The sequence below is a fragment of the Salvelinus fontinalis genome, chromosome 2, assembly GCF_029448725.1.
Source record: "Salvelinus fontinalis isolate EN_2023a chromosome 2, ASM2944872v1, whole genome shotgun sequence".
Lineage (NCBI taxonomy): Eukaryota > Metazoa > Chordata > Actinopteri > Salmoniformes > Salmonidae > Salvelinus > Salvelinus fontinalis.
Genome location: NC_074666.1, coordinates 39,530,950 through 39,557,606, shown reverse-complemented (window position 1 = coordinate 39,557,606; position 26,657 = coordinate 39,530,950). Strand labels below are relative to the sequence as shown.

The 26,657-nt window shown below is 43.2% G+C and overlaps 1 protein-coding gene across 2 annotated transcripts in view; it reads left to right on the top strand.

The window, feature by feature from the left end:
- The first annotated feature begins 303 nt into the window (after positions 1–303).
- Positions 304–26,657, top strand: part of LOC129818508 (AP-2 complex subunit beta) — a 75,444-nt gene continuing 49,090 nt past the window's right edge. For both annotated transcript variants that reach the window (XM_055874477.1, XM_055874469.1), the window contains exons 1-14: positions 304–465; positions 1,022–1,073; positions 1,357–1,462; positions 1,969–2,104; positions 2,390–2,635; positions 4,483–4,673; positions 13,585–13,806; positions 17,288–17,408; positions 18,536–18,631; positions 18,821–18,936; positions 19,113–19,278; positions 19,868–19,966; positions 20,248–20,507; positions 21,172–21,367. In XM_055874477.1, coding sequence (XP_055730452.1) covers positions 1,037–1,073; positions 1,357–1,462; positions 1,969–2,104; positions 2,390–2,635; positions 4,483–4,673; positions 13,585–13,806; positions 17,288–17,408; positions 18,536–18,631; positions 18,821–18,936; positions 19,113–19,278; positions 19,868–19,966; positions 20,248–20,507; positions 21,172–21,367 — 1,992 coding nt within the window. In that variant the 5' untranslated portion in view covers positions 304–465; positions 1,022–1,036. The remainder of the gene's footprint in view (positions 466–1,021; positions 1,074–1,356; positions 1,463–1,968; positions 2,105–2,389; positions 2,636–4,482; positions 4,674–13,584; positions 13,807–17,287; positions 17,409–18,535; positions 18,632–18,820; positions 18,937–19,112; positions 19,279–19,867; positions 19,967–20,247; positions 20,508–21,171; positions 21,368–26,657) is intronic.

Here is a 26,657-nt window from a genome sequence, read left to right as displayed (position 1 = left end):
TTGGGATCCCTCATCCTTGACCCATCCTCCTCTACTTTCTTCACTGCCTCAGCATACGACACCTGCGCTACTCTGGCCACTTCAACCTGCCTCTCTCGCACTGGACAGTTCCGGTCCCCAGCAACATGGACATCCCTACAGTTGACACACACAACTTTATCCACCGAAACTACACATGCATAACTAGCTATCGCCAATGATTGAATTAAAACGTCTTTGTGACCTACTCCGTGTCCCTCTGTAAACATAGTCCGGCTATTTCCGGTCGAAATGAACTGTTTACCGGTGTTACGCCTTTCTGGCTCCGATACCCTTCACTCATTTTGTTTTTCCGGGAGTGCTCCATCTTTCCACGGCTAGCTATCGCTCTGCGGCAATCAAGGAGCAAAAACATCTTTCCAGATCTGGAATAGCTTCACTCACCCTAGCGACGCAGTTTCTTATTGAAATTACCTCTCAAAACAAGTTTGTACATTTCAATTTGTAATGATGATTTGTTGTGGTTTTAACGTTAATGGTATCTAGCTAGCGCTAGTTAGCTGGAAGTACAGAGGCCTTACCAGCATCCTTAGCCAGCTAACGTTAGCTAGCTTAGTAGGACATATATTTTCCCTACTCCACGGGCCTGGGGTCACACCCAAGACAATAATTGCCTTGTAATTGGAAACACTTGGCTCTGTTGTGAGCTTTTAGCTAGCTAACTACATATATAATAATAACTAGTCTGTTTACAAACATGTTTTCCATATGTAATGTTATTATAAAGGGAAGTAAACTGCCTTACAGACTAGCAAACTAGCTAACGTTAACTACCGACATTAGCCATTGAAAGTGCTGCTGTTGTGACGTACAACTGAGGTCTCGTAGTGGCATGGGATGCTGTTATAGTTCTGCTTTGCTTGTTCCCTTGCATTCAACTATATAAAACATATTTAGAAGCCAAGAGTAAAGATATAGCTATAATATTTGGCCAATGATGTGTCCTTTCTATCCTCTAATGCTGGATGTTTCCCTGTAACAGATTTGAAGAACAACAATGACTGACTCAAAATATTTTACAACAAATAAAAAAGGTTAGTCTTAAAACGGTTATTGGTATTGTCTTCAATGACACATTGTCCCCTTGATCATGAGTGCATGCCTGCAATTAGGAAAGTGCAACATAACTCTTAATGGAAATAGATTGGCTCCTACTCTCCTCACAGAAATAGGATGCATGAAATTACCACTGAAGGCTGAACTGTTTATGCCAAAGCTGACAACTGAGCTGACTAGTCAACCAGGGTTGCTGAATGAGAGCGTCATTCTGTTGTCACACTGGACTTTTGCTAATGCTGCATCTGTATCCTGTTACAGGGGAGATATTTGAGCTGAAGGCAGAGCTTAACAATGAGAAGAAAGAGAAGAGGAAGGAGGCGGTGAAGAAGGTCATTGCGGCTATGACTGTGGGCAAGGATGTCAGGTACTATACAGCTGATTGCTTCCTGTGACACTTCTGTGTGTTGACCATTCATCCCTCTGACATTATCTAATGACCTTGGAATTGTTAGATTACTTGTTAGATATTGCTGCACTGTTGGAACTAGAAGCACAAACATTTCGCTTCACTCGCAATAACATCTGCTAACCATATGTATGTGACCAATACGATTTGATTTGACCTGCCTGCAGCTTCTGCTCTCCAAACACTTCTCAGCAATTATTTTTACTTAAATGAAAAAGGAATTGCCTACTTGTCTATAATTAGCAAATGATGTATTATAATCTCTATTATTAATGGTATACTCCCTGATATGGCCTTAATGCACAATGTAAACAGCATTGTGGGTCAATTTCCACAATAAGTGAAGCGTTGAAGCGCAAAGCTAAACTTCTCCTCTGTTTTGGTCCCGTTGCTACCACATTGTAACAGCGTGAAGTGAACCCGTGCACATGCACAGTTAGGACCTAAAATTGTCTGTCCTTTAGCTCCCTCTTCCCAGATGTGGTGAACTGCATGCAGACAGACAACCTGGAGCTGAAAAAGCTGGTCTACCTGTACCTGATGAACTATGCTAAGAGCCAGCCTGACATGGCCATCATGGCTGTCAACAGCTTTGTCAAGGCAAGGCCTTTTCTTTTTTAAATATTTTTTTAAAGGTATTTTATGATAGAGAGAGAGATATCAAAGGGCAGTAGGTTGGATTCAAACCTACGCCGGCACTAGGCATGTGTGCCAGAGGATGCAGCATTACCTACCGACCAGCCGAGAGGCATGTCCTTTTATTTGACATAAAAATACACATTTACATGATTTTCCATTTACTTTGGCTGTTAACATATTACACAGCCTAGCCATTGCAATACTGCACTTCCCTGTCCATAGATATCTCACCTTTCTCTCCCTCAGGACTGTGAGGACCCTAACCCCCTGATCCGGGCCCTGGCCGTGCGCACCATGGGCTGCATCCGCGTGGACAAGATCACAGAGTACCTGTGTGAGCCGCTGAGGAAGTGTCTAAAGGACGAGGACCCATATGTGAGGAAGACGGCAGCGGTGTGTGTGGCAAAGCTCCATGACATCAATGCCCAGATGGTGGAGGACCAGGGCTTCCTGGATTCTCTCAGGGACCTCATCGCCGACTCCAACCCCATGGTAGGATAGTCTGGCAGTAGGCCCCTAGGCACAGCCCAGACTATTTACACTACTGTTACACTACTACTATTTACAATACTACTAAGTTTGAGAACACCTACTCATTCAAGCGTTTTTCTTTATTTTTGCTATTTTCTACATTGAATAATAATAATGAAGACATCAAAACTATGAAATCACACATATGGAATCATGTAGTAACCAAAAAAGTGTTAAACAAATCAAAATCAAAATATATTTTATATTTGAGATTCTTCAAATAGCCACCCTTTGCCTTGATGACAGCTTTGCACACTCTTGGCATTCTCTCAACCACCTTCACCTGGAATGCTTTTCCAACAGTCTTGAAGTAGTTCCAACATATGCTGAGCACTTAGCTGCTTTTCCTTCACTCTGCAGTCCGGCTCATCCCAAACCATCTCAATTTGGTTGAGGTCGGGGGATTGTGGAGGCCAGGTCATCTGATGCAGAACTCCATCACTCTCCTTCTTGGTCAAATAGCCCTTACACAGCCTGGCGGTGTGTTGGGTCATTGTCCTGTTGAAAAACAAATGATAGTCCCACTAAGCCCAAACCAGATGGGATTGCGTATCGCTGCAGAATGCTGTGGTAGCTATGCTGGTTAAGTGTGCCTTGAATTCTAAATAAATCACACAGTGTCACCAGCAAAGCACCCCCACACCATAACACCACCTCCCCCATGCCTTACGGTGGGAAATACAATTGCGGAGATCATCCGTTCACCCACACCGCATTTTACAAAGGGACGGCGGTTGGAACCAAACATCTCCGATTTGGATTTCAGACCAAAGGACAAATTTCCACCGGTCTGATGTCCATTGCTTGTGTTTCTTGCCCCAAGCAAGTCTTTTCTTATTTGTGTCTTTTCTTGTAGTGTTTTTTTTGACGCAATTTGACCATGAAGGCCTGATTCACGCAGTCTCCTCTGAACAGTTGATGTTGAGAAGTGTCTGTTACTTGAACTCTGTGAAGCATTTATTTGGGCTGCAATTTCTGAGGCTGTTAACTCCAGTGAACTTATCTCTCTGCAGCAGAGGTAACTCTGGGTCTTCCATTCCTGTGGTGGTCCTCATGAGAGCCAGTTTCATCATAGCTCTTGATGGTTTTTGTGACTGCACTTGAAGAAACGTTTAAAGTTCTTGAAATGTTCATTATTGACTGACCTTCATGTCTTAAGGTAACGATGGACTGTCGGTTCTGTTTGCTTATTTGAGCTGTTCTTGTCATAATATGGACTTGGTCTTTTACCAAATAGGGCTATCATACTCCCCCTACCTTGTCACAGCACAACTGATTGGCTGAAACACATTAAGAAGGAAAAAAATCCACAAATTAACTTTTATGAAGGCACACCTGTTAATTAAAATGCATTCCAGGTGACTACCTCACGAAGCTGGCTGAGAGAATGCCATGAGTGTGCAAAGCTGTTTTCAAGGCAAATGGTGGCTATTTGAAGGATCTCAAATATAAAATATATTTTGATTTGTTTAACACTTTGGTTACTACATGATTCCATGTTTGTTATTTCATAGTTTTGATGTATTCACTATTATTCTACAATGTAGAAAATAGTAAAACATAAAGAAAAACCCTTGAATGAGTAGGTGTTCTATAACTTTTTACCGGTAATGTAGATGTCAGGCGAAATTCTCAGACTTTGTTTACTTTTCTTGTCTACTTCGGGGGCCTGTGGTAATTTAATAACAGCCTGTAAGGGTGTTGTTCGAGGACCTGTTTTAACAGTTTCTCTTGATTGACCCTATTTCACCGATGAAAGTCCATTGGCAGACAAGACAGACCACTGATCACTGTATCTGAACCTCCAGGTGGTGGCCAACGCAGTGGCAGCTCTGTCTGAGATCAGTGAGTCCCACCCCAACAGCAACCTGCTGGACCTCAACCCCCAGAACATCAACAAGCTTCTGACGGCCCTCAATGAGTGCACTGAGTGGGGCCAGATCTTCATCTTGGACTGCCTGTCCAACTACAACCCCAAAGATGAGCGCGAGGCCCAGAGGTACGCACACATCTTTTGTTGTCACCTCAAACAAAGTGGATTCATTGAGTTATGTTATCATTCTGAAAACTTTTTTTCCCAGGTTTATATAGAAACTGAACTAAAACCTGATTTAGTTGTCAGAGTAACATATAATACTCATCCAAGTTTTTTCTTGTGGGTCAGCTTTTGTATGTTAGTTTGCAACTTCTAAATACTGCTGCATGGTACTATGCTGCCCAAAAAGCTGTCTTGTGAAATGTATATTTCTTCTACTTTATGCTTGCCAGCCAAGAAATGTCCCGTCTTGGACACACGAGTGACACATACATACAAGGGAAACAAACAGACATTGCTGTGCTCCACTGTTTATTTACCCTCGCAGTGTATTTACATGTGGTTACAGAGTATCACGTCAATCATTCCAAATAGGTTATAGAAATGCACCAAATTTCATATATTCATCCCGATATGTTTATACGCATACATACACTAATGACCAAATGTACAGTGGCTTGCGAAAGTATTCACCCCGTGGCATTTTTCCTATTTTGTTGCCTTACAACCTGGGATTAAAATACATTTTGGGGGGGTTTGTATCATTTGATTTACACAACATGCCTACCACTTTGAAGATGCAAAATATTTTTTATTGTGAAACAAACATGAAATAAGACAAAAAAACAGAACATGAGCGTGCATAACTATTCACCCCAACAATGTCAACATGTTGTAGAGCCACTTTTTGCAGCAATTACAACTGCAAGTCTCTTGGGGTATGTCTCTATAAGCTTGGCACATCTGGACATTTTTGCCCATTCTTCAAGGCAAATCTGCTCCAGCTCCTTCAAGTTGGATGGGTTCTGCTGGTGTACAGCAATCTTCAAGTCATACCGCAGATTCTCTATTGGATTGAGGTCTGGGTATTGGCTAGGTCATTCAAAGACATTTAAATGTTTCACCTTAAACCACTCAAGTGTTGCTTTAGCAGTATGCTTTGGGGTCATTGTCCTGCTGGAAGGTGAACCTCCGTCCCAGTCTCAAATCTCTGGAAGACAAACAGGTTTCCCTCAAGAATGTCCCTGTATTTAGCGCCATCCATCATTCCTTAAGTTCTGACCCGTTTCAAACTCCCTGCCGATGGAAAAATATCCCCACAGCATGATGCAGCCACCAGGTGTTGGGTTTGCGCCAGACATAGCGTTTTCCTTGATGGCTTATTTTTTTCTTTAAGAAATTGATTTTTTTCTGGCCACTCTTCTGTAAAGCCCAGCTCTGTGGAGTGTATGGCTTAAAGTGGTCCTATTGACAAATGCACCAATCTCCGCTGTTGAGCTTTGCAGCTCTCCTTGCCTGGTCCGTGAGTTTTGGTGGGCGGCCCTCTTTTGGCAGGTTTATTGTGGTGCCATATTCTTTCCATTTTTTTAAATAATGGATTTAATGGTGCTCCGTGGGATGTTCAAAGTTTCTGATAATTTTTTTTAACCCAACCCCGATCTGTACTTCTCCACAGCTTTGTCCCTGACCTAACACATAGGAGAGCTCCTTGGTATTCATGGTGCTGCTTGCTTGGTGGTGCCCCTTGCTTAGTGTTGCGCACTCTGGGGCCTTTCAGAACAGGTGTTTGTGTGTGTACTTTTATATATATATATATATATATATATATATATATATACACTAAGATCTTGTGACAAATCATGTGACACTTCGATTGTACACAGGTGGACTTTATTTAACTAATTATGTGACTTCTGAAGCTAATTGGTTGCACCAGATCTTATTTAGGGGCTTCATAGCAAAGGGGGTGAATACATATGCATGCACCACTTTTCATATTTGTTAAGTTTTTTAGAATTTTTTTGAAACATTCTTTTTTCTAATTTCCCTTCTCCAATTTGGACTATTTTGTGTATGTCCATTACATGAAATCCAAATCCATTTAAGTTACAGGTTGTAATGCAACAAACAAGGGAAAACGCCAAGGGGGATGAATACTTTTGCAAGGCACTGTATGTGGACACCTGCTCGTCGAACATCTCATTTCAAAATCATGGGCATTAATTTGGAGTTGGTCCTGCCTTTGCTGTAATAACAGCCTCCACTCTTCTGGGAAGGCTTCCCACTAGATGTTGGACATTGCTGCGGGGACTTGCTTCCATTCAGCAACGCGCATTAGTGATGTTGGGCGATTAGGCCAGGCTCGCAGTTGGCGTTCAATTCATCCCAAAGGTGTTCGATGGGTTTGAGGTCAATGCTCTGTGCAGGCCAGTCAAGTTCTTCCTCACCGATCTCGACAAACCATGTCTGTATGGACCTCACTTTGCGCACAGGTGTATTGTCATGCTGAAACAGGAAAGGACCTTCCCCAAACTGTTGGCATAGATTTGGAAGCACAGAATCTTCTAGAATGTCACTGTATGCTGTAGCATTAAGATTTCCCTTCACTGTAACTAAGGGTCCTAGCCTGAGCCATGAGAAACAGACGCAGACCATTATTCCTACCCCGCCAAACTTTACAGTTGGCGCTATGCGTTCGGGCAGGTAGCGTTTTCTTGGCATCCGCCAAACCCAGATTCGTCCGTCGGACTGCCAGATGGTGAGGAGTGATTTATCTCTCCAGAGAACGTATTTCCACTGCTCTAGAGTCCAATGGCATCAAGCTTGACACCACTCCAGCCGACACTTGGCATTGCGCACAGTGATCTTAGGCTTGTGTGGGGCTGCCCGGCCATGGAAACCCATTTCATGAAGCTCCCGACGAACAGTTCTTGTGCTGACGTTGCTTCCAGAGGCAGTTTGGAACTCGGTAGTAAGTGTTGCAACCACCGACAGATGATTTTTACACGCTTCAGCTCTTGACGGTCCCGTTCTGTGAGCTTATCAAATCAAATTTTATTGGTCACATACACATGGTTAGCAAATGTTAATGCGAGTGTATGGAAATTCTTGTTCTTCTAGTTCTGACCATGCAGTAATATCTAACAAATAATCTCACAACAACTACCTTATACACACAAGTGTAAAGGAATGAATATGTACATATAAATGTATGGAGGAGCGATGGCTGAACGGCATAGGCAAGATGCAGTAGATGGTATAGAGTACAGTATCTACATATGAGATGAGTAATGTAGGGTATGTAAACATTATAGAAAGTGGCATTGTTTAAAGTGACTAGTGATACATTTATTACATCCAATTTTTTATTATTAAAGTGGCTAGAGATTTGAGTCAGTATGTTGGCAGCAGCCACTCAATGTTAGTGATGGCTGTTTAACAGTCTGATGGCCTTGAGATAGAAGCTGTTTTTCAGTCTCTCGGTCCCAGCTTTGATGCATCTGTACTGACCTCGCCTTCTGTATGATAGCGGGGTGAACAGGCAGTGGCTCGGGTGGTTGTTGTCCTTGATGATCTTTTTGGCCCTCCTGTGCTGTAGGTGTCCTGGAGGGAAGGTAGTTTGCCTCTCTGGAGAGCCTTACGGTTGTGGGCGGAGCAGTTGCCGTACCAGGCAGTGATGCAGCCCGACAGGATGCTCTCGATTGTGCATCTGTAAAAGTTTGTGAGTGTTTTTGGTGACAAGCCAAATTTCTTCAGCCTCCTGAGGTTGAAGAGGCGGTATTGCGCCTTCTTCACCACGCTGTCTGTGTGGGTGGACCATTTCAGTTTGTCCGTGATGTGTACGCCGAGGAACTTAAAACTTTCCACCTTCTCCACTACTGTCCCGTCGATGTGGATAGGGGGGTGCTCCCTCTGCTGTTTCCTGAAGTCCACGATCATCTCGTTTTGTTGACGTTGAGTGTGAGGTTATTTTCCTGACACCACACTCCGAGGGCCCTCACTTCCTCCCTGTAGGCTGTCTCATCGGTGTTGGTAATCAAGCCTACCACTATAGTGTCATCTGCAAACTTGATGATTGAGTTGGAGGTGTGCATGGCCACGCAGTCATGGGTGTTCAGGGAGTACAGGAGAGGGCTGAGAACGCACCCTTGTGGGGCCCCAGTGTTGAGGATCAGCGGGTGGAGATGTTTTTTCCTACCCTCACCACCTGGGGGCGTTCCATCAAAGTCCAGGACCCAGTTGCACAGGGCGGGGTCGAGACCCAGGGTATTGAGCTTAATGACGAGTTTGGAGGGTACTATGGTGTTAAATGCTGAGCAGTAGTCGATGAACAGCATTCTTTTGTGGCCTACCACTTCTCAGCTGAGCTGTTGTTGCTACTAGACTTTTCCACTTCATAATAACAGCGCTTACAGTTGACCGGGGTAGCTCTAACAGGGCAGAAATTTGATGAACTGACTTGTTGGAAAGGTAGCATCCTATGATGGGGCCGCATTGATAGTCACTGAGCTGTTCAGTAAGGCCATTCTACTGCTAATGTTTGTCTATGGAGATTGCATGGCTGTGTGCTCGATTTAATACACCTGTCAGCAACGGATGTGGCTGAAATAGACAAATCCACTCATTTGAATGGGTGTCCACATACCTTTGTGTATATATAGTGTACTACTTCTACTACAACAACACAATCCAAAACATAGAACACAAACAACAATCAAAGCTATATACAGGTGTCGCAGATCCGGAGGACATGAGAACAGAATTAGCAAAGGTCCTGCTTTTCTGAACAGTGTGGTCTTGAGTTGTGACTTAAAGGTGGACAGAGACTTTGCAGCCCTAATAGTGTCTGGAAGTGCGTTCCGGAGCCGCGCAACTGAAAGCCCTGTCACCGATAGTTTTTAGTCTGCTGCGGGGCTGCCGAAGGGAGGCGAACCTGGAGGAGCGAAGGGTGCGTGTGGGACAGGAGAGTAAAATGAGGTCAGACAGGTACTTGGGTCCAGAGTTGTGGATAGCTTGGTAGGATTGAACCAGGATTTTGTAGTCGATACGTGAGCATATTCGGAGCCAGTGGAGGTTGAACAGCACTGGAGTGAGGTGCTTGTCGGAGGTGGTGTGGGTGAGGACATGTGCATCACAGTTCTGGAGATATTGTAGTCTGATTAGGCACTTGGCATATGCGCCAACAAAAAGGGCATTACAATAGTCCAGACGGGATGAAATAAAGGAGCTCCAGTTTGTGATGGCATAGGTCGTAACCAGCCAATGTTCTGTTGATGGAAAAATGTGACTTTGGTCATACTGTTGATGTGGGCCTCAAACGAGGGGTGACTGTCAAATATCACACCCAGGTTGTGAACCTCACTGTAGGGGGTGACTTTGACACCAACAATATTGAGGCTGTAGCTGCTGATGTTGTTTATAATTGTGCCAGTGCCAATCAGTACGTCCTCTGTGTTTTTGCAGTTTAAGTGAGGGAAACTTCACTGCATCCACACTTTGATGTCCTGCAGGCAGCTCACCAAGAGTGCAGTGGCATTGTCAGTGTTTGTGGAAACGTACAGCTGAGTGGCGTCAGCATAAAAGTGAAACCCCAGTCCGTGTTTCCTCAAGATGTTTCCCAGTGGCAGCATGCAGATACAAATCAGTAGTGGTCCCAGGACCGAGTCTTGAGGGACCCCCTGTCAGACCACAACTGTGTCTGACCTACTAGGACAGATGGCTACAAACTGGTAGTGATCAGTGAGATAGTCCCGGACAGTGTCTGACAGGCCCAAGAGCTTCTCCATGCGGTCCAGTAGGATGGCATGGCTGACCGTGTAAGGCTGCACTGAGGTCCAGCAGAATGAGGATGCTGGCAGCCCCAGAGTCAGCATTCATGAGGTCGTTATTGGTGACTCTTATCAGGGCAGTGTTGGCACTGTGTCTAGCTCTCAAACCCGGCTGGAAGGGCTCAAGTAGGTTGTGAGTGGCCGGATGATTTTGGAGTTAGAAACAGTACGTTCGAGGAGCTTGGAAATAGTCCTGTAGTTCTTGAGGTTGTCAGGGTCAGATCCAGGTTTTTCAGGTACTGGTCTGACTGTGGCCAGTTTGAGCTGAGGGACACATCCAGTGATGAGGTACTTGTTGATCATTTCTGTGAAGAAAGGCTCCAGAGCAGGTAAGCATGTCATAGGGAGGTGGGGAGCAAGTGGTGGGCCTCATTGTCCTAACTAGCTTGGTTACATCAGCTGCAGTGACTGTGGTGAAGGTGGAGAACCTTGACTCAGGGAGCGTATGACTGGGTAGCTCAACTACCGGGGCTGGAGAGGACAGGATGGTGTTATTGATTTTTTTCAATTTTGCTTTGGAAGAAGCACAGGTATTGATTGTACCTTGGGGAGGCTGAGGTAACAGAATTGACTATAGGTTGGAGGAGCTTGCTCACAGTAGAAAACAGGGAGTTACCAATGCCGTTGCTGATCAGTTAGGAACAGTAAGATGTCCGATGTGCATTTAAGGCTTGTTTGTATTCTTGCTGATGTTGCTCATACATCTGCGCATGTACAGTTAGACCCCGTTTTCTTATACTGTTGTTCTAGACGACGGCCATTTGCTTTCAGAGAACGTTGCTCTGCTCCTCAGTGTACCAGGGAGAAGATTTGTAGAAAGACACCATTCGGGTTTCCAAAGGAGCAACTTTATCCAGTATGGAGGCCAATGCAGTGTTGTGTTGAGCCACGAGTCAGTAACTTGCAGGTAGGAGATGGATTCAGTAAGCTGGCCAGTGTTTGTTTTCAGACTACTAAACTGAATGGAGCCTTTCTTTGGCCGACTGGGTAGAGGAATAGCTAGGGTGAAGGTGATGAGTTTATGGTCGGACATCGCTGACACGTTTCCTTCCAATTTGGCGAATTCCACACCTGTAGTACAGACCAGGTCTAGTGTATGGCCTTTGTTGTGGCTGGCAAAGTCCACGTGCTGTTGGAGTCCAAAGATTTCCAGGACATCAGCCAGGCCGGTAGAGAGACTGCAGTCGACATGTATGTTGAAATGACCAAGCACTAGCATAGCAGGGCACAAAGGGCTCAGGAGTGTTAGTAGCTCAGATACTTCCGCAAGAAAGTCAGAGTTCAGCTTCGGAGGTCGATAAATCAGCACAGCCAGTACTGATACAGAGCCAGTGCTCTTGAAAGCCATGCATTCAGAACATGAGATTGCTGGTACTGGTGTAGACTTCACAGTGCCGTCAGTCCTGCAGATTACATCCAATCCACCACCATGTCCAGATGTGCGAGAACAGTCCAGGTAGGTGTCGCCAGATGGAGTGCATTGTTTGAGGGATATGTACTCATTGGGCTGATGCCAAGTTTTACTGAGGCAGAGAAAGTCTAGACCTCTTTTGAAATGCCAAAGTCTAGACCTCTTTTGTTGTTTATGGATCTTGCATTTAAAAGGCCCAGTTGAATAACTTTGGAAGTTGCCTGAGGGGCAGCCTGAAGAACAGGTCAGTGTCCTTTATTATCCACCTTCAGTGTGTTGATGTACTGGTCGCAGTGTGACTGCACACAATAGACATGTGTTTTTTCAGCATTTTTGTCTTGAGGATTGTCGTGGAATATTTCTGAGAGACTTTTAGATTTCTTCAAAACAATCAAACTTTATTATTAATTATTGCAATAACGGAGTGGTCAACGACCACCCTTAAGTGATTCCTGAGAGCCCAACGAAAAATATTTGGGTTACAGCTCTTTATAGCAAAGTACATCCTCCTGAATGTTTATGTCAAACAACAGATGTGTATAATTATTCAAAGGTACATTGTGATATCAAGCAACAGACAGCAAGATTTACATGGTGCCAAATGTCAATCTCTAGGTCTTTTACTACTTGTTTATACAGAAATACTAATGCAACATAGGACACTAGGTCCTTCCCTCAAATGATGAAGTCCAGTGTTCATCTGCAATGTGGGAGAAATAAACTGGAAGGAGGGTTTGCCTGGCACTGGCAGACAGGCCAGCATTTCACAACACTAATCATGAAATGGAATGCAGCCTTTAGGTTTTATCACCAAGGCATTGTAAATCAACTGTCAGCGTTAAGCCTCAGAGGCTTCTCTCAGAAGAACAGACAAAGTGTTGAAAGTACTAATACAAGAATACATTCTAATATAAAGTCATGTGAATAACATCATGTTGTAATTTCCACCACAGGATTCTGTATTGCATAAGGCTGTTCTTCATCTCCCTGCACAGGGTTGTTTTAACATGTCAAAAACTTCTGAGGAATCTTTGGGTGTAGTGAGTTATAGTTGCTGCCATTTCTGTATCTTTTGGTCCAGCCGTTGATCCAATAAATAGGAGATGAGATAAGAAGAGATGAGGATCTCGGAGGATCTGAGCTGGTATTTGAATCCAAACAATTAGCTATTTGGTTGGATAAGTAGTCAAATATGTTAACTAATTTAATGCTGTTGAGGGGGAAAAAATACACTACTTGATTAGCTATATAAAAAATAAGTTGAGAAAAACAATGCACATAAACACCTAAAACAAATAATTAAGGACACGTTTGCAGGAGTGAACTACCAAGGCAACCATGGAATTCAGTGTTGCATTGAGATCGATACAGGTAACTGCCAAAATAAAGGAAACACTAACATAAAGTGTCTTTATAGGGCATTGGGCCACCACAGCTTCAATGTGCCTTGGCATAGATTCTACAAGTGTCTGGAACTCTATTGAAGGGTTGCGACACCATTCTTCCATGTGGAATTCCATAATTTGGTGTTTTGTTGATGGTTGTAGAAAACACTGTCTCAGGCTCTGCTCCAGAATCTCCCATAAGTGTTCAATTGGGTTGAGATCAGGTGACACACACATGCACACACAATATCTGAGCTATTTGTTATGTACCAATTAGTTATGTCCTGTAAAGGGAGTTGTGATAAATCTCCACAATAAGTCCTGTGTACTAAATCTCTACCAGATGTTTATTGCATCTAAAGTAAACTGCTGCGTTTTGTGCACTAAAATCACTTATGGTGTTGTCAACTTTTAAATCCTTTGTAATATAGATTGCACTAATAAACCCACCTGTCCTCTTTATTTTCCAGCATCTGCGAGCGTGTCACTCCCCGTCTCTCCCATGCCAACTCAGCGGTGGTGCTGTCGGCCGTTAAGGTGCTGATGAAGTTCCTGGAGCTTCTGCCCAAGGAGTCGGACTACTACAACACCTTGCTGAAGAAGCTGTCCCCACCACTGGTCACCCTGCTCTCTGGGGAGCCAGAGGTCCAGTATGTGGCCCTCAGGAACATCAACCTCATCGTCCAGAAAAGGTCAGTGGGAAATTTACACTCAACATTAATGATAAGTTATTGCTAGCCTCCAAGGGATCAGGGCTGGAACAGCGCAATCCATCAAAATGTGTTTAGTTTATCACTTTCTAAATTAATCCTCAGTGATTTGGAATGTTTGGTGTTGGATAAGGCCAGTGAAGTAAAAAAATATATGATTTTTCTGTGTTTTATATATACACTGCAAGTATTCAGACCCCATTGACTTTTTCCACATTTTGTTAGGTTGCAGCCTTATTGTAAAATGAATTAAATTGTTTGTTTTTTCTCTCGTCAATATAATTTTTATTCCAACCTCATAGTGTGGAAATATTTATATTTATTTATTTAACCTTTATTTAACTAGGCAAGTCAGTTAAGAACAAATTGGCCCAGCGTCATCCGGGTTAGGTTTTGGCTGGGGTAGGCCGTCATTCTAAATAAGAATTTGTTCTTAACTGATTTGCATAGTTAAATAAATGTTAAATAAATAAATACAAATATTTCCACACTATGAGGTTGGAATAATACACAAGGTCCCGTGTGGCTCAGTTGGTAGAGCATGGCGCTTGCAACGCCAGGGTTGTGGGTTCATTTCCCACGGTGGGACCAGGATGAATATGTATGAACTTTCCAATTTGTAAGTCGCTCTGGATAAGAGCGTCTGCTAAATGACTTAAATGTAAATGTAATACTGTGAAATTGTGAAATTGTGAAAATGAAAAGACTGCCTGAAAGGTCATCCTGTTTTGTTTGCATGGCGTTTTGGCCTGCCTGGTGACATCACCAGGCACCAGGTAAATCAGTTAATCAAGCTTTATTTATACAGGCCATTTCAGACATGCAATGTCCTTCACAGGAAAAATGTAAAATAAAAAAGTGAAAATGTATATTTCTTTTTTTTATTTTCACTTTTTTATTTTCAATTTTTGTGTTTGTATATATATATATGTATGTATGTATGTATGTATGTATGTGTGTGTGTGTGTGTGTGTGTGTGTGTGTGTGTGTGTGTGTGTGTGTGTGTGTGTGTGTGTGTGTGTGTGTGTGTGTGTGTGTGTGTATATATATACACTACACAACAAACATGAGGATAAAAAAAAACATAAGAACAATAAAAATTGAAATACTAAAAAGCACCCTGAGGAAAAGCAAAGCTTAAAAGGTGTGTTTTTAAGATCTCTTTTAAATACAGTACCAGTCAAACGTTTGTTTTGGTTACTACATGATTCCATATGTGTTATTTCATAGTTTTGATAGTTTTCTACAATGTAGAAAATAGTAAAAATTCAAGGAAAACCCCTGGAATGAGTAGGTGTGTCTAAACTTTTGACTGGTACTGTATGTCCACAGTTTCTGTCCCCCCTCAGGTTCTCTGGCAGGCTATTCCAGAGGCTGGGGGCATAATAACTAAATGTTGCCTCTCCATGCCTCTTGGTCCGAGACTTTGGGAAAGTTAAAAGCCCAGTGCCAGAGGACCGGAGAGACCTACTGGGTGCATAACTTAAAAGCACGCCTGACATGTATTGGGGTGCACAATCGTAGATTGATTTAAAAACCAATAAAGTACTTTTTAAAATGAATTATAAAACTCACAGGCAGCCATTGCAGAGACCTTAAAACCGGTGTAAATGTGTGCTTTCCGTCTGGTCTTGGACAGTATCCGTGCTGCAACATTCTGTATGTTTTGCAGTTGACCAATGGCTTTTCTTGGGTAGACCAGCCAGGAGAGTATTACAGTATCAGCCTACGATCAGAAATTGGTTGGCAATGTTCCTCAGCTGGTAAAAAGTTATTTTGGTCACATTCCTAATGTGTGATTCAAAGTTGAATTCAGAATCTAAAATGACACCCAGGTGTTTTACCTGGTGTTTTATCTTTATTGCCAGTGAATTAAAATGTGCGACCAGATCCTCTCTGTGCTTTGGCTCCAACAGTAAGTACCTTGGTCTTGTATTGATTTAGCTGGAGAAAGTTGTGAGCCATCCAAGTATTTAAGTTAGTAGTACAGTCTAATAATTTATCAGTGGAGCTAAAATCCTCTGGTGACACAGAAATGTAAAGTTGTATATCATCCTACTAGCAGTGAAAATCAATACTGTGCTTTCTGAAAAACGCTGCTAAGGGGTAACATACTGTATATAAACTGAACTGTTCCGGACCTAAAATCTAACCTTGTGGAACGCCACGTGATATGTATTTTCTCTTGAGTTAATTTTACCAAGGGTGACAAACTCTCCAGCAGTTAAATAGGTGTTAAACCAATTTTGAACAGGACCGGAGAGGCCAACCCACCTCTCCAGTCTGTCCAGAAGGACATCATGGTCACCAGTGTCAAATGCTGCACTTAAATCCAAGAGTACAAGGACAGAGAGCTGTTTGGCATCTGTGTTGGCACAAAGATAATTTACCACTTTAACTAAAACGGTCTCTGTGCTGTGGTGGGCACGAAAACCAGATTGGAATTTTTCCAAAATACAGTTTGCACTTTAAAAATTATTTTGCTGTTTGAAAACCTATTTCTACAGAATTTTGCTTAAGAATGGAAGGTTGGAGATTGGTTGAACATTTCTAAGAGCTGAAGAAACTAGATTTATTTTCTTCAGAAGGTGTTTCACCATAGCAGTTTTTAGTGCAGTGGGGAAAGTGCCTGTGAACAATAGCTTGCCCTTCTTCATATATGCAATTAAAAATAGTTTTGAAGAAGGTGGTGGAGATAGGATCTAGAAGGCTTGTGTTATCACTTTCCTGAGCATGTCGGTGTCAACCATGGAAAATAAATCCATAGTGCCTTTGCGTGGTAGGCTAAGGCACATATCATAAAACTTCTCAGCAGGTCTTGCTTGACTGATACCTAGCCAAACTCATCACGTTTGGAAAGTTCACATAGGTTTGCGGGGGTAAGATTTATCAGACCATCAATGGTCGAGAAGAGCACTTTTGAATTATTCTGATTATTAGTGATCAATTTAGAAAAATGAGTCTGTCTGGCATTTCTAATTGCCTTGTTATATATGCTAAGTTGCTCTCTCAGAACATCATAATGGACCTGCGACTTTGACTTAATAGACCAATAACCAAGTTAGTTCCAAACTTCTCTGCCAATAACAGCTAGTTTTTGGTTTTCTCCTCCCACTCAGACCACTCCCAGACAGTCCTAGCAAAATTCTTGCTTGCTCTATGCTAAGAAGCATTTTGTATACCTTTTTTTTAACCATTTTATTTAAGGCAGTCACAGTAAGTTACTTAATTTTTAAAGAGAAATTATTTGATGTTGAGATAAAAGCGGCTGCATTGGACCATTTTATGTCTTGGCACCATGTTTTCGTTTTGTGTCCTCCTCCCTTCCTAGCCACTAGATGACAGCATTTCTCTTCCTATGTACCTTTCCCATCTCTCAGCTCTGTGGGTTCAGATCAGGACCACATAGATAGACATATAGAGTTGTTCTGTTCCCATTATAAATGTAATCTCTACTATTTAGGCCTGAGATCCTGAAGCAGGAGATCAAGGTGTTCTTTGTCAAGTACAACGACCCCATCTACGTCAAATTGGAGAAACTGGATATCATGATTCGCCTGGCCTCCCAGGCCAACATAGCCCAGGTACTGCTTATGGAACTCCATACCTTACTGAATGGAAGTCTATATTAGGGTGTTCATTTCTCATGATTTGCTGTACATCATTTTATACTTAGTCACTCTACACAGAAAAACATCTTTGGGGAAGATGGCTCCATACTATATATGTTTTGTTTGTTTTTCATACTGTATCTGTTTGACTTAGAATAATGTTATTGGCCCACAAAAATATACAGTTTTGTTAACATAAGAACATGGCCCTTAGAAAACAACAGGAGCTAGCCCAGATTTGCATTCATCTGTTCAGCTGCACCAAAACACTGAGTATACCAAACTTTAGGTACACCTTCCTAATATTGAGTTCCCCCTCTGTTGGGGCATGGACTCTACAAGGTGTCGAAAGCGTTCCACAGGGATGCTGGACCATGTTGACTCCAATGCTTCCCACAGTTGTGTCAAGTTGGCTGGATGTCTTGTGGGTGGTGGCACAATTCTTGATACACCCAGGAAACCGTTAAGCATGTAAAACCCAGCAGAGCTGCAGTTGTTGACACAAACCGGTGCGCCTAGCACCTGCTACCATACCCTGTTTAAAGGCACTTACATGTTGTTGTCTTGCCCTTTCACCCTCTGAATGGCACACATATACAGTCCATGTCTCACTTGTCTCAAGGCTTAAAAATCCTTCTTTAACCTGTCTCCTCCATTTACACTGAAGTGAATTTAACAAGTGACATCAATAAGGGATCATAGCTTTCACCTCGATTCACCTGGTTAGTCTATGTCATGGATAGAGAAGGTGTTCTTAACGTTTTGTATACTTAGTTTATATTGAAGACTTATTTCGACAGACATGTTCACATCCCAATGCGTCACTACTAATGGTACTCTGACAGGCATGCTGTCAGATGATGCCTTAATAAACACATGTTTTGGACAGTGGATGTGCTTGCTTCCTTTGCTGTAAAAAGACAAGCCTTGGCTTGGGTAGTTTAGCTTTGGATACATACATAATTCACCAACCTTAACCATGTCTTCTCAAATCATTCTCTTACAATGTCAATACGCTTGCCTGTCCTCCCACTGTGACTGTGTGTGTAAATGTGTGTGTGTGTCATGTTTTTCACTCGTATGCCCTGCTCTCTCCCCAGGTGTTGGCTGAGCTGAAGGAGTACGCCACCGAGGTGGATGTTGACTTTGTGCGTAAGGCAGTGAGAGCCATCGGACGCTGTGCCATCAAAGTAGAGGTAGGAATCTGAGACCCCATCATAGATGAACGCAGAGTGGGTCTCTGATCAGATTTTATAGCTGTTCCATAAAAGTGCCATCTATGAAGTTGTTTGAAGGGGTTTAAACGAGGTACTTTGGCCACTGATTTAAACAAATAAATCTGTGTTTGGTCGGTGTTGACTTTGTTCCTGTTGTCTCTCTGTTAGCAATCTGCTGAGCGCTGTGTGAGCACCCTGCTGGACCTCATCCAGACCAAAGTCAACTATGTGGTGCAGGAGGCCATCGTTGTCATCAGGGACATCTTCCGCAAATACCCCAACAAGTAGGTGTCCTTTTCCCTCCATCCCCGATAATTATCAATGAAGATGGAGATTTATTTTCCTCAATAGGACCTATACCGCCCCTGTCTGTGTATATACAATAGCTGTGTATATCCCAAGGCCCAGACAGACACTAGTATATACCCTGGCCCTTTGTGTTCTCTCTCTATCTCTTCAGGTATGAGAGCATCATCGCCACGCTGTGTGAGAACCTGGACTCTCTGGACGAGCCGGATGCTCGCGCCGCCATGATCTGGATCGTGGGCGAGTACGCTGAGAGGATCGACAACGCCGACGAGTTGCTGGAGAGCTTCCTGGAGGGCTTCCACGACGAGAGCACCCAGGTCAGTTGTCCCAGAGCAGAGCACCCAGGTCAGTTGTCCCAGAGCAGAGCACCCAGGTCAGTTGTCCCAGAGCAGAGCACCCAGGTCAGTTGTCCCAGAGCAGAGCACCCAGGTCAGTTGTCCCAGAGCAGAGCACCCAGGTCAGTTGTCCCAGAGCAGAGCACCCAGGTCAGTTGTCCCAGAGCAGAGCACCCAGGTCAGTTGTCCCAGAGCAGAGCACCCAGTCAATTTCTAATCTAATTCTACCCCGCAAGACCATTAATATAAATCTGAAAAGATTGGATCAATGTTTTACCTTGTTGGTTTCATTTGACAATCTTAATGCCAGATGGCCTCTTTGTTGCCTTTGGGACTATTAGACCCTGCTTGGAAATTAATCTAGGGCAAAGACTGGATTGAATATGGTAAGATCTCCACCTTGCCCTTGTCTGTAATTTCTGCTATATTGCTTTCATTAAAGCCCTCCTTTCAGATCTACACGTGCCTTGTGGCTAGGAGTTGATTTAACCCCACCCTAACAATAATTACCTTTATTATCTGGGTTGTGGGGTCAGACCATTCACAGTCTTGGGGGTGTGTTGTGTTTCAGGTCCAGCTCACTCTTCTGACGGCCATTGTCAAACTGTTCCTCAAGAAACCCTCTGAGACTCAGGAGCTGGTGCAGCAGGTCCTTAGTCTGGCCACACAGGTGACATAAATATATATATACACATACACACATACACACACACACATACACACACACACATACACACACACACATACACACACACACATACACATACACACACACACACACACACACACACACACACACACACACACACACACACACACACACACACACACACACACACACACACACACACACACACAAATATATCTCCCTCTTTTGCTTCAAACTGTCTCAAACTTCAACTCAACACTGTCTATTCACCACTGTGATTCCTTCCCCTTGTGTCGTCCTAGGATTCTGACAACCCTGACCTACGTGACAGGGGTTACATCTACTGGCGCCTGCTGTCCACCGACCCGGTGACTGCCAAGGAGGTGGTCTTGTCCGAGAAGCCCCTGATCTCGGAGGAGACGGACCTGATTGAGCCCACTCTGCTGGATGAACTCATCTGCCACATTGGCTCCCTGGCCTCCGTCTACCACAAGCCCCCCAACGCCTTCGTGGAGGGTAGCCACGGCATCCACCGCAAGCACCTGCCCATCCAGCATGGCAGGTGAGACACAGTTATGAGAAAGTTACTAAGTCCCAGGAAGACAGACACTCACCTAACCCCCAAATAAAGCTTCCCTCCCCCTCTAGCACAACACAAAGGGTATCATTGCTAACACACAAATACCAACATCTGTTCTCCCATAGTGGGCGTGGCAATAGCGCTGTCTCCGACCTAAATTTAGAGGCGCTCTTGGATGCAGATACATAATGTTGCTGTTTTAAAGCCAATTTCCTGCAATTCTACACGTTTTGCCATGGGGCAGAGAGAAGATTAGTTGTAAAGCTAGTTTCCTGCAATTCTACACATTTCGACGTAGGGCTGAGAGAACATTTATGCCCTCTTATGCTATCTGAGTGACTCAAACATTATAACAAAATCAATGGGGGCCCCATGCCATGCCATTTTTTACATTTTAGATTCTCCCTGAATGTCTAGTTTTATTTTGGTGATTGTTAGTTCTAAAAAAAATCTTATTAATTAAAACATGTATATCTCCAGTATATTTTCTCCTATACTTTATATCTGGTTTGAGTCGTTCCCCGGGGGGGTGGGGGGTTTATCATATTTCTGGGAATGGCGGCAATTTAGAAGTGTTGCTAAATGAATATAGGGGAAACACTGACATACTAGCATCTCTGTGTCCTCCTCTTTTCCCATCTCTCAGCATTGATACAGGCGAGAGCCCGGTGAGCGCAGGGCCAGCGGCCCCCATTGAACAGACCCAGTCAGTCATCCCCTCCCAGGGTGACCTGCTGGGAGACCTGCTCAACCTGGACCTGGGTCCCCCTGTCAACGTGCCCCAGCAGTCCTCCATGCAGATGGGCGCAGTCGACCTGCTGGGCGGAGGCCTCGACAGCCTGGTGAGTGACGGACACTCACAGACAATTGCAAACAACTGAGTTTATTTATTTGAGTTGGAATGGTGGGGATTGTCAATGAAGTCCATGAGGGATCAATAGGACCGCACTCTCCAGATTGTTTCATTGTGCCATGAACAATAAAACATAGTATGGTGTCGTGTGGAGATTGTGGTCTCATTGATGGTTTCCTAAGCAGGGTAGGCTTTTCACCTGAGATGTTGTAGGGAGGCAGAGGAATTCTAGAGGGCATTTTAATTGCGTCTGCGTATTACTAGGATAACTGCAGGTTTTGGAATGCATCAGTGACAATGGTACATGGTGTTCCTGTCAAATATTATGAAGCTGTAGGCCTAAGCTTTACTGTGGAGTGAAAAGGCATAGTTTGTTTGCTGTGGCGGGGCAATGTTGTCAGATGTAAATGCTCATTTTAGGCTGTTTTAAGTCTCCTTGGCGACATCAAACTCATCGATGTACAGTGCCGTGGAAAAGTGTTTCTCCCCTTTTTTGATTTTCTCTATTTTACATATTTTATAAACTGAATGTTATCAGATCTTCAACCAAAACCTAATATTAGATTAAGGGAACCTGAGTTTACAAATAACAACAATATTTATACTTATTTTATTTAATTGACACTGTTATGCAACATCTAATTCCCCTGTGTGAAAAAGTAATTGCCCCCTTACGCTCAATAACTGGTTGTGCCACCTTTTGCTGCAATGACTGCAACCAAACGCTTCCTGTAGTTGTTGATCAGTCTCTCACATCACTGTGGAGTAATTTTGGCCCACTCTTGCATGCAGAACTGCTTCAACTCAGCGACATTTGTGGGTTTTCAAGCATGAACTGCTCGTTTCACATCATGCCACAACATCTCAATTGGGATTAGGTCTGGACTTTGACTAGGCCATTCCAAAATTTCAAATGTATATGTAAACTTGATTGTGTGTTTTGGATCATTGTCTTGCTGCATGACCCAGCTGCGCTTCAACTCACAGACTGATGGCCTGACATTGTCCTGTAGAATTCTACAGAAGTGTAAGGGGGTGGACCTTTTCACACAGGGGCATTGGGTGTTGCATAATTTTGTTTATGAAATATGTATGTAATTGTTGTTACAGTTGAAGTTGGAAGTTTACGTACACCTTAGCCAAATACATTTAAACTCAGTTTTTCACAAATCCCTGTCAGTTAGGATCACCACTTTATTTTAAGAATGTGAAATGTCAGAATAATAGTGGAGAGAATTATTTATTTCAGCTTTTATTTATTTCATCACATTCCCAGTGGGTCAGAAGTTTACGTACACTCAATTAGTATTTGGTAGCATAGCCTTTAAATTGTTTAACTTGGGTCAAATGTTTCGGGTAGCCTTCCCACAATTAGTTGGGTGAATTTTGTCCCATTCCTCCGGACAGAGCTGGTGTAACTGAGTCAGTTTTGTAGACCTCCTTTCTCGCACAAGCTTTTTCAGTTCTGCCCTCAAATGTTCTATAGGGTTGAGGTCAGGGCTTTGTGATTGCCACACCAATACCTTGACTTTGTTGTCCTTAAGCCATTTAGCTTGGGGTCATTGTCCGTTTGGAAGACCCATTTGCGACCAAGCTTTAACTTCCTGACTGATGTCTTGATGTTGGTTCAATATATCCACATAATTTTCCTGCTTCATGATGCCATCTCTTTTGTGAAGTGCACCAGTCCCTCCTGCAGCAAAGCACCCCCACAACATGATGCTGCCACCCCCGTGCTTCACGGTTGGGATGTTCTTCGGTTTGCAAGCCTCCCCCTTTTTTCTCCAAACATAACGATGGTCATTATGGCCAAACAATTCTATTTTTGTTTCATCAGACCAGAGGACATTTCTCCAAAAAGTACGATCTTTGTCCCCATGTGCAGTTGCAAACCGTAGTCTGGCTTTTTTTGGTAGTTTTGGAGCAGTGGCTTCTTCCTTGTTGAGTGGCCTTTCAGGTTATGTCGATATAGGACTCGTTTTACTGTGGATATAGATACTTTTGTACCTGTTTTCTCCAGCATCTTCACAACGTCCTTTGCTGTTGTTCTGGGATTGATTTGCACTTTTCGCACCAAAGTACATTCATCTCTAGGAGACAGGACGCGTCTCATTCCTGAGCGGTATGACGGCTCCGTGGTCCCATGGTATTTATACTTGCGTACTATTGTTTGTACAGATGAACGTGGTACCTTCAGGCGTTTGGAAATTGCTCCCAAGGATGAACCAGACTTGTGGAGGTCTACAAAAATGTTTCTGAGGTCTTGGCTGACTTCTTTTGATTTTCCCATGATGTGAAGCAAAGAAGCACTGAGTTTGAAGGTAGGCCTTGAAATACATCCACAGGTACACCTCCAATTGACTCAAATTATGTAAATTAGCCTATCAGAAGCTTTAAAGCATTTTCTGGAATTTTCCAAGCTGTTTTTATTTTTTTAAATTTTTTTCACCTTTATTTAACCAGGTAGGCTAGTTGAGAACAAGTTCTCATTTGCAACTGCGACCTGGCCAAGATAAAGCATAGCAGTGTGAACAGACAACAACACAGAGTTACACATGGAGTAAACAATAAACAAGTCAATAACATGGTAGGAAAAAGAGAATCTATATACAATGTGTGCAAAAGGCATGAGGTAGGCAATAAATCGAATAATTACAATTTAGCAGATTAACACTGGAGTGATAAATCATCAGATGATCATGTGCAAGAAGAGATACTGGTGTGCAAAAGAGCAGAAAAGTAAATAAATAAAAGCAGTATGGGGGTGAGGTAGGTAAATTGGGTGGGTAGTTTACAGATGGACTATGTACAGCTGCAGCGATCGGTTAGCTGCTCGGATAGCAGATTTTTAAAGTTGTTGAGGGAGATAAAAGTCTCCAACTTCAGAGATTTTTGCAATTCGTTCCAGTCGCAGGCAGCAGAGAACTGGAAGGAAAGGCGTCCAAATGAGGTTTTGGCTTTAGGGATGATCAGTGAGATACACCTGCTGGAGCGCGTGCTACGGGTGGGTGTAGCCATCGTGACCAGTGAACTGAGATAAGGCGGCACTTTACCTACCATAGCCTTGTAGATGACCTGGAGCCAGTGGGTCTGACGACGAACATGTAGCGAGGGCCAGCCGACTAGGGCATACAGGTCGCAGTGGTGGGTCGTATAAGGTGCTTTAGTAACAAAACGGATGGCACTGTGATAAACTGCATCCAGTTTGCTGAGTAGAGTATTGGAAGCTATTTTGTAGATGACATCGCCGAAGTCGAGGATCGGTAGGATAGTCAGTTTTACTAGGGTAAGTTTGGCGGCGTGAGTGAAGGAGGCTTTGTTCCGGAATAGAAAGCCGACTCTAGATTTGATTTTGGATTGGAGATGTTTGATATGAGTCTGGAAGGAGAGTTTGCAGTCTAGCCAGACACCTAGGTACTTATAGATGTCCACATATTCTAGGTCGGAACCGTCCAGGGTGGTGTTGCTAGTCGGGCGTGCGGGTGCAGGCAGCATACGGTTGAAAAGCATGCATTTGGTTTTACTAGCATTTAAGAGCAGTTGGAGGCCACGGAAGGAGTGTTGTATGGCATTGAAGCTCGTTTGGAGGTTAGATAGCACAGTGTCCAGGGAAGGGCCGGAAGTATACAGAATGGTGTCGTCTGCGTAGAGGTGGATCAGGGAATCGCCCGCAGCAAGAGCAACATCATTGATGTATACAGAGAAAAGAGTCGGCCCGAGAATTGAACCCTGTGGTACCCCCATAGAGACTGCCAGAGGACCGGACAACATGCCCTCCGATTTAAAGGCACAGTCAACTTAGTGTATGTAAACTTCTGACCCACTGGAATTGTGATAGTGAATTATAAGTGAAATAATCTGTCTGTAAACAATTGTTGGAAAAATGACTATGTCTTGTCATGCATGCATAAATGCATGCATGTCATGCATAAAGTTGATGTCCTAACCGACTTGCCCAAACTATAGTTTGTTCACAAGGAATTTTTGGAGTGGTTGAAAAATGTGTTTAATGACTCCAACCTAAGTGTATGTAAACTTCCGACTTCAACTGTATGTTCACTCAGGTTCCCTTTATCTAATATTAGGTTTTAGTGGAAGATCTGATAACATTCAGTATAAAAAAATATGCAAAAGTAGAAGAAATTAGAACGAGGGTAAATATTTTTTCACAGCACTGTATGACTGATTTAGTATCTTCATGTATGGTGCAAGGTAACTCTGATTAGCTTTTTGATTAAGTATCTGCTAAATTTGGAAGTTAAGTTTATTACATTATCAGGATAGCTATGTTATCATCATATCCACATTAAACATATTGGCTTATCGATTCATCTCTTATTATACTGTATGCATCAACAGTTCAAATAGTGTTTGCACATTCTGGCTGACACATCAAGGGTGATGTATGCTGGGCTGCGGCAACAGAGAGACACTCTGTCTGTGAGAAGCCTGCCTCCCTGTCCCTGATTGATCTGCCAGACACTAGTACAGAGAGGCATGCAGGCCAGGGATGTCACGATGTGGCTTCACTCTAACATCTCAATACAGAAGAGACACGAGGCGGAGGCTTGGCACGCCATGGTGGCTCTGGCACACACACAGGACCCCAAAGTTTGGTCCTAATGGTGGACGGTGGATAGTGATAGCGTCTTATCAGGTTGTATGCTGCTAATATTATTGCACTGTCAAGATTGTTTTAGTCTTCATGCAGATGAGTTATTTTGTTTGACAAGATGGTGCATACTAATGAACATTTCAGTGTTGCATCTAAAACGTCCTAGTTAGCTAGCTATACACAGCACATTTGAATCTCTAGTGTAACAATGTGATAATGAAGTCTCATTTGCTCATAGGTCTTGTTGTTTTGTGGCTGCTCATCTGGATAACCATTATAGTCCGTGCTTAGCACATGATATGAGCAGCAGCTTTTTGGGAAGCTCTATTTATTTATCTTATGTTTTAGGGAGGCTTTCTCGACAGACAGTAATAATAACTTTTTAATGATACAGTGCATTTGGAAAGTATTCAAACTCCTTGACTTTTTCCACATTTTGTTACATTACAGCCCTATTCTAAAATGGATTAAATCATCCCCCCCCCCTCCTTAATCTGCACACAATACCCAGTAATGGCAAAGCAAAAACAGGTTTTTAGACATTTTTGCTAATTTCTTAAAATGAAAAATGGAAACATCACATTTCCATAAGTATGCAGACCCTTTACTTAGTACTTTGTTGAAGTAACTTTGGCAGCGATTACAGCCTCGAGTCTTCTTGGGT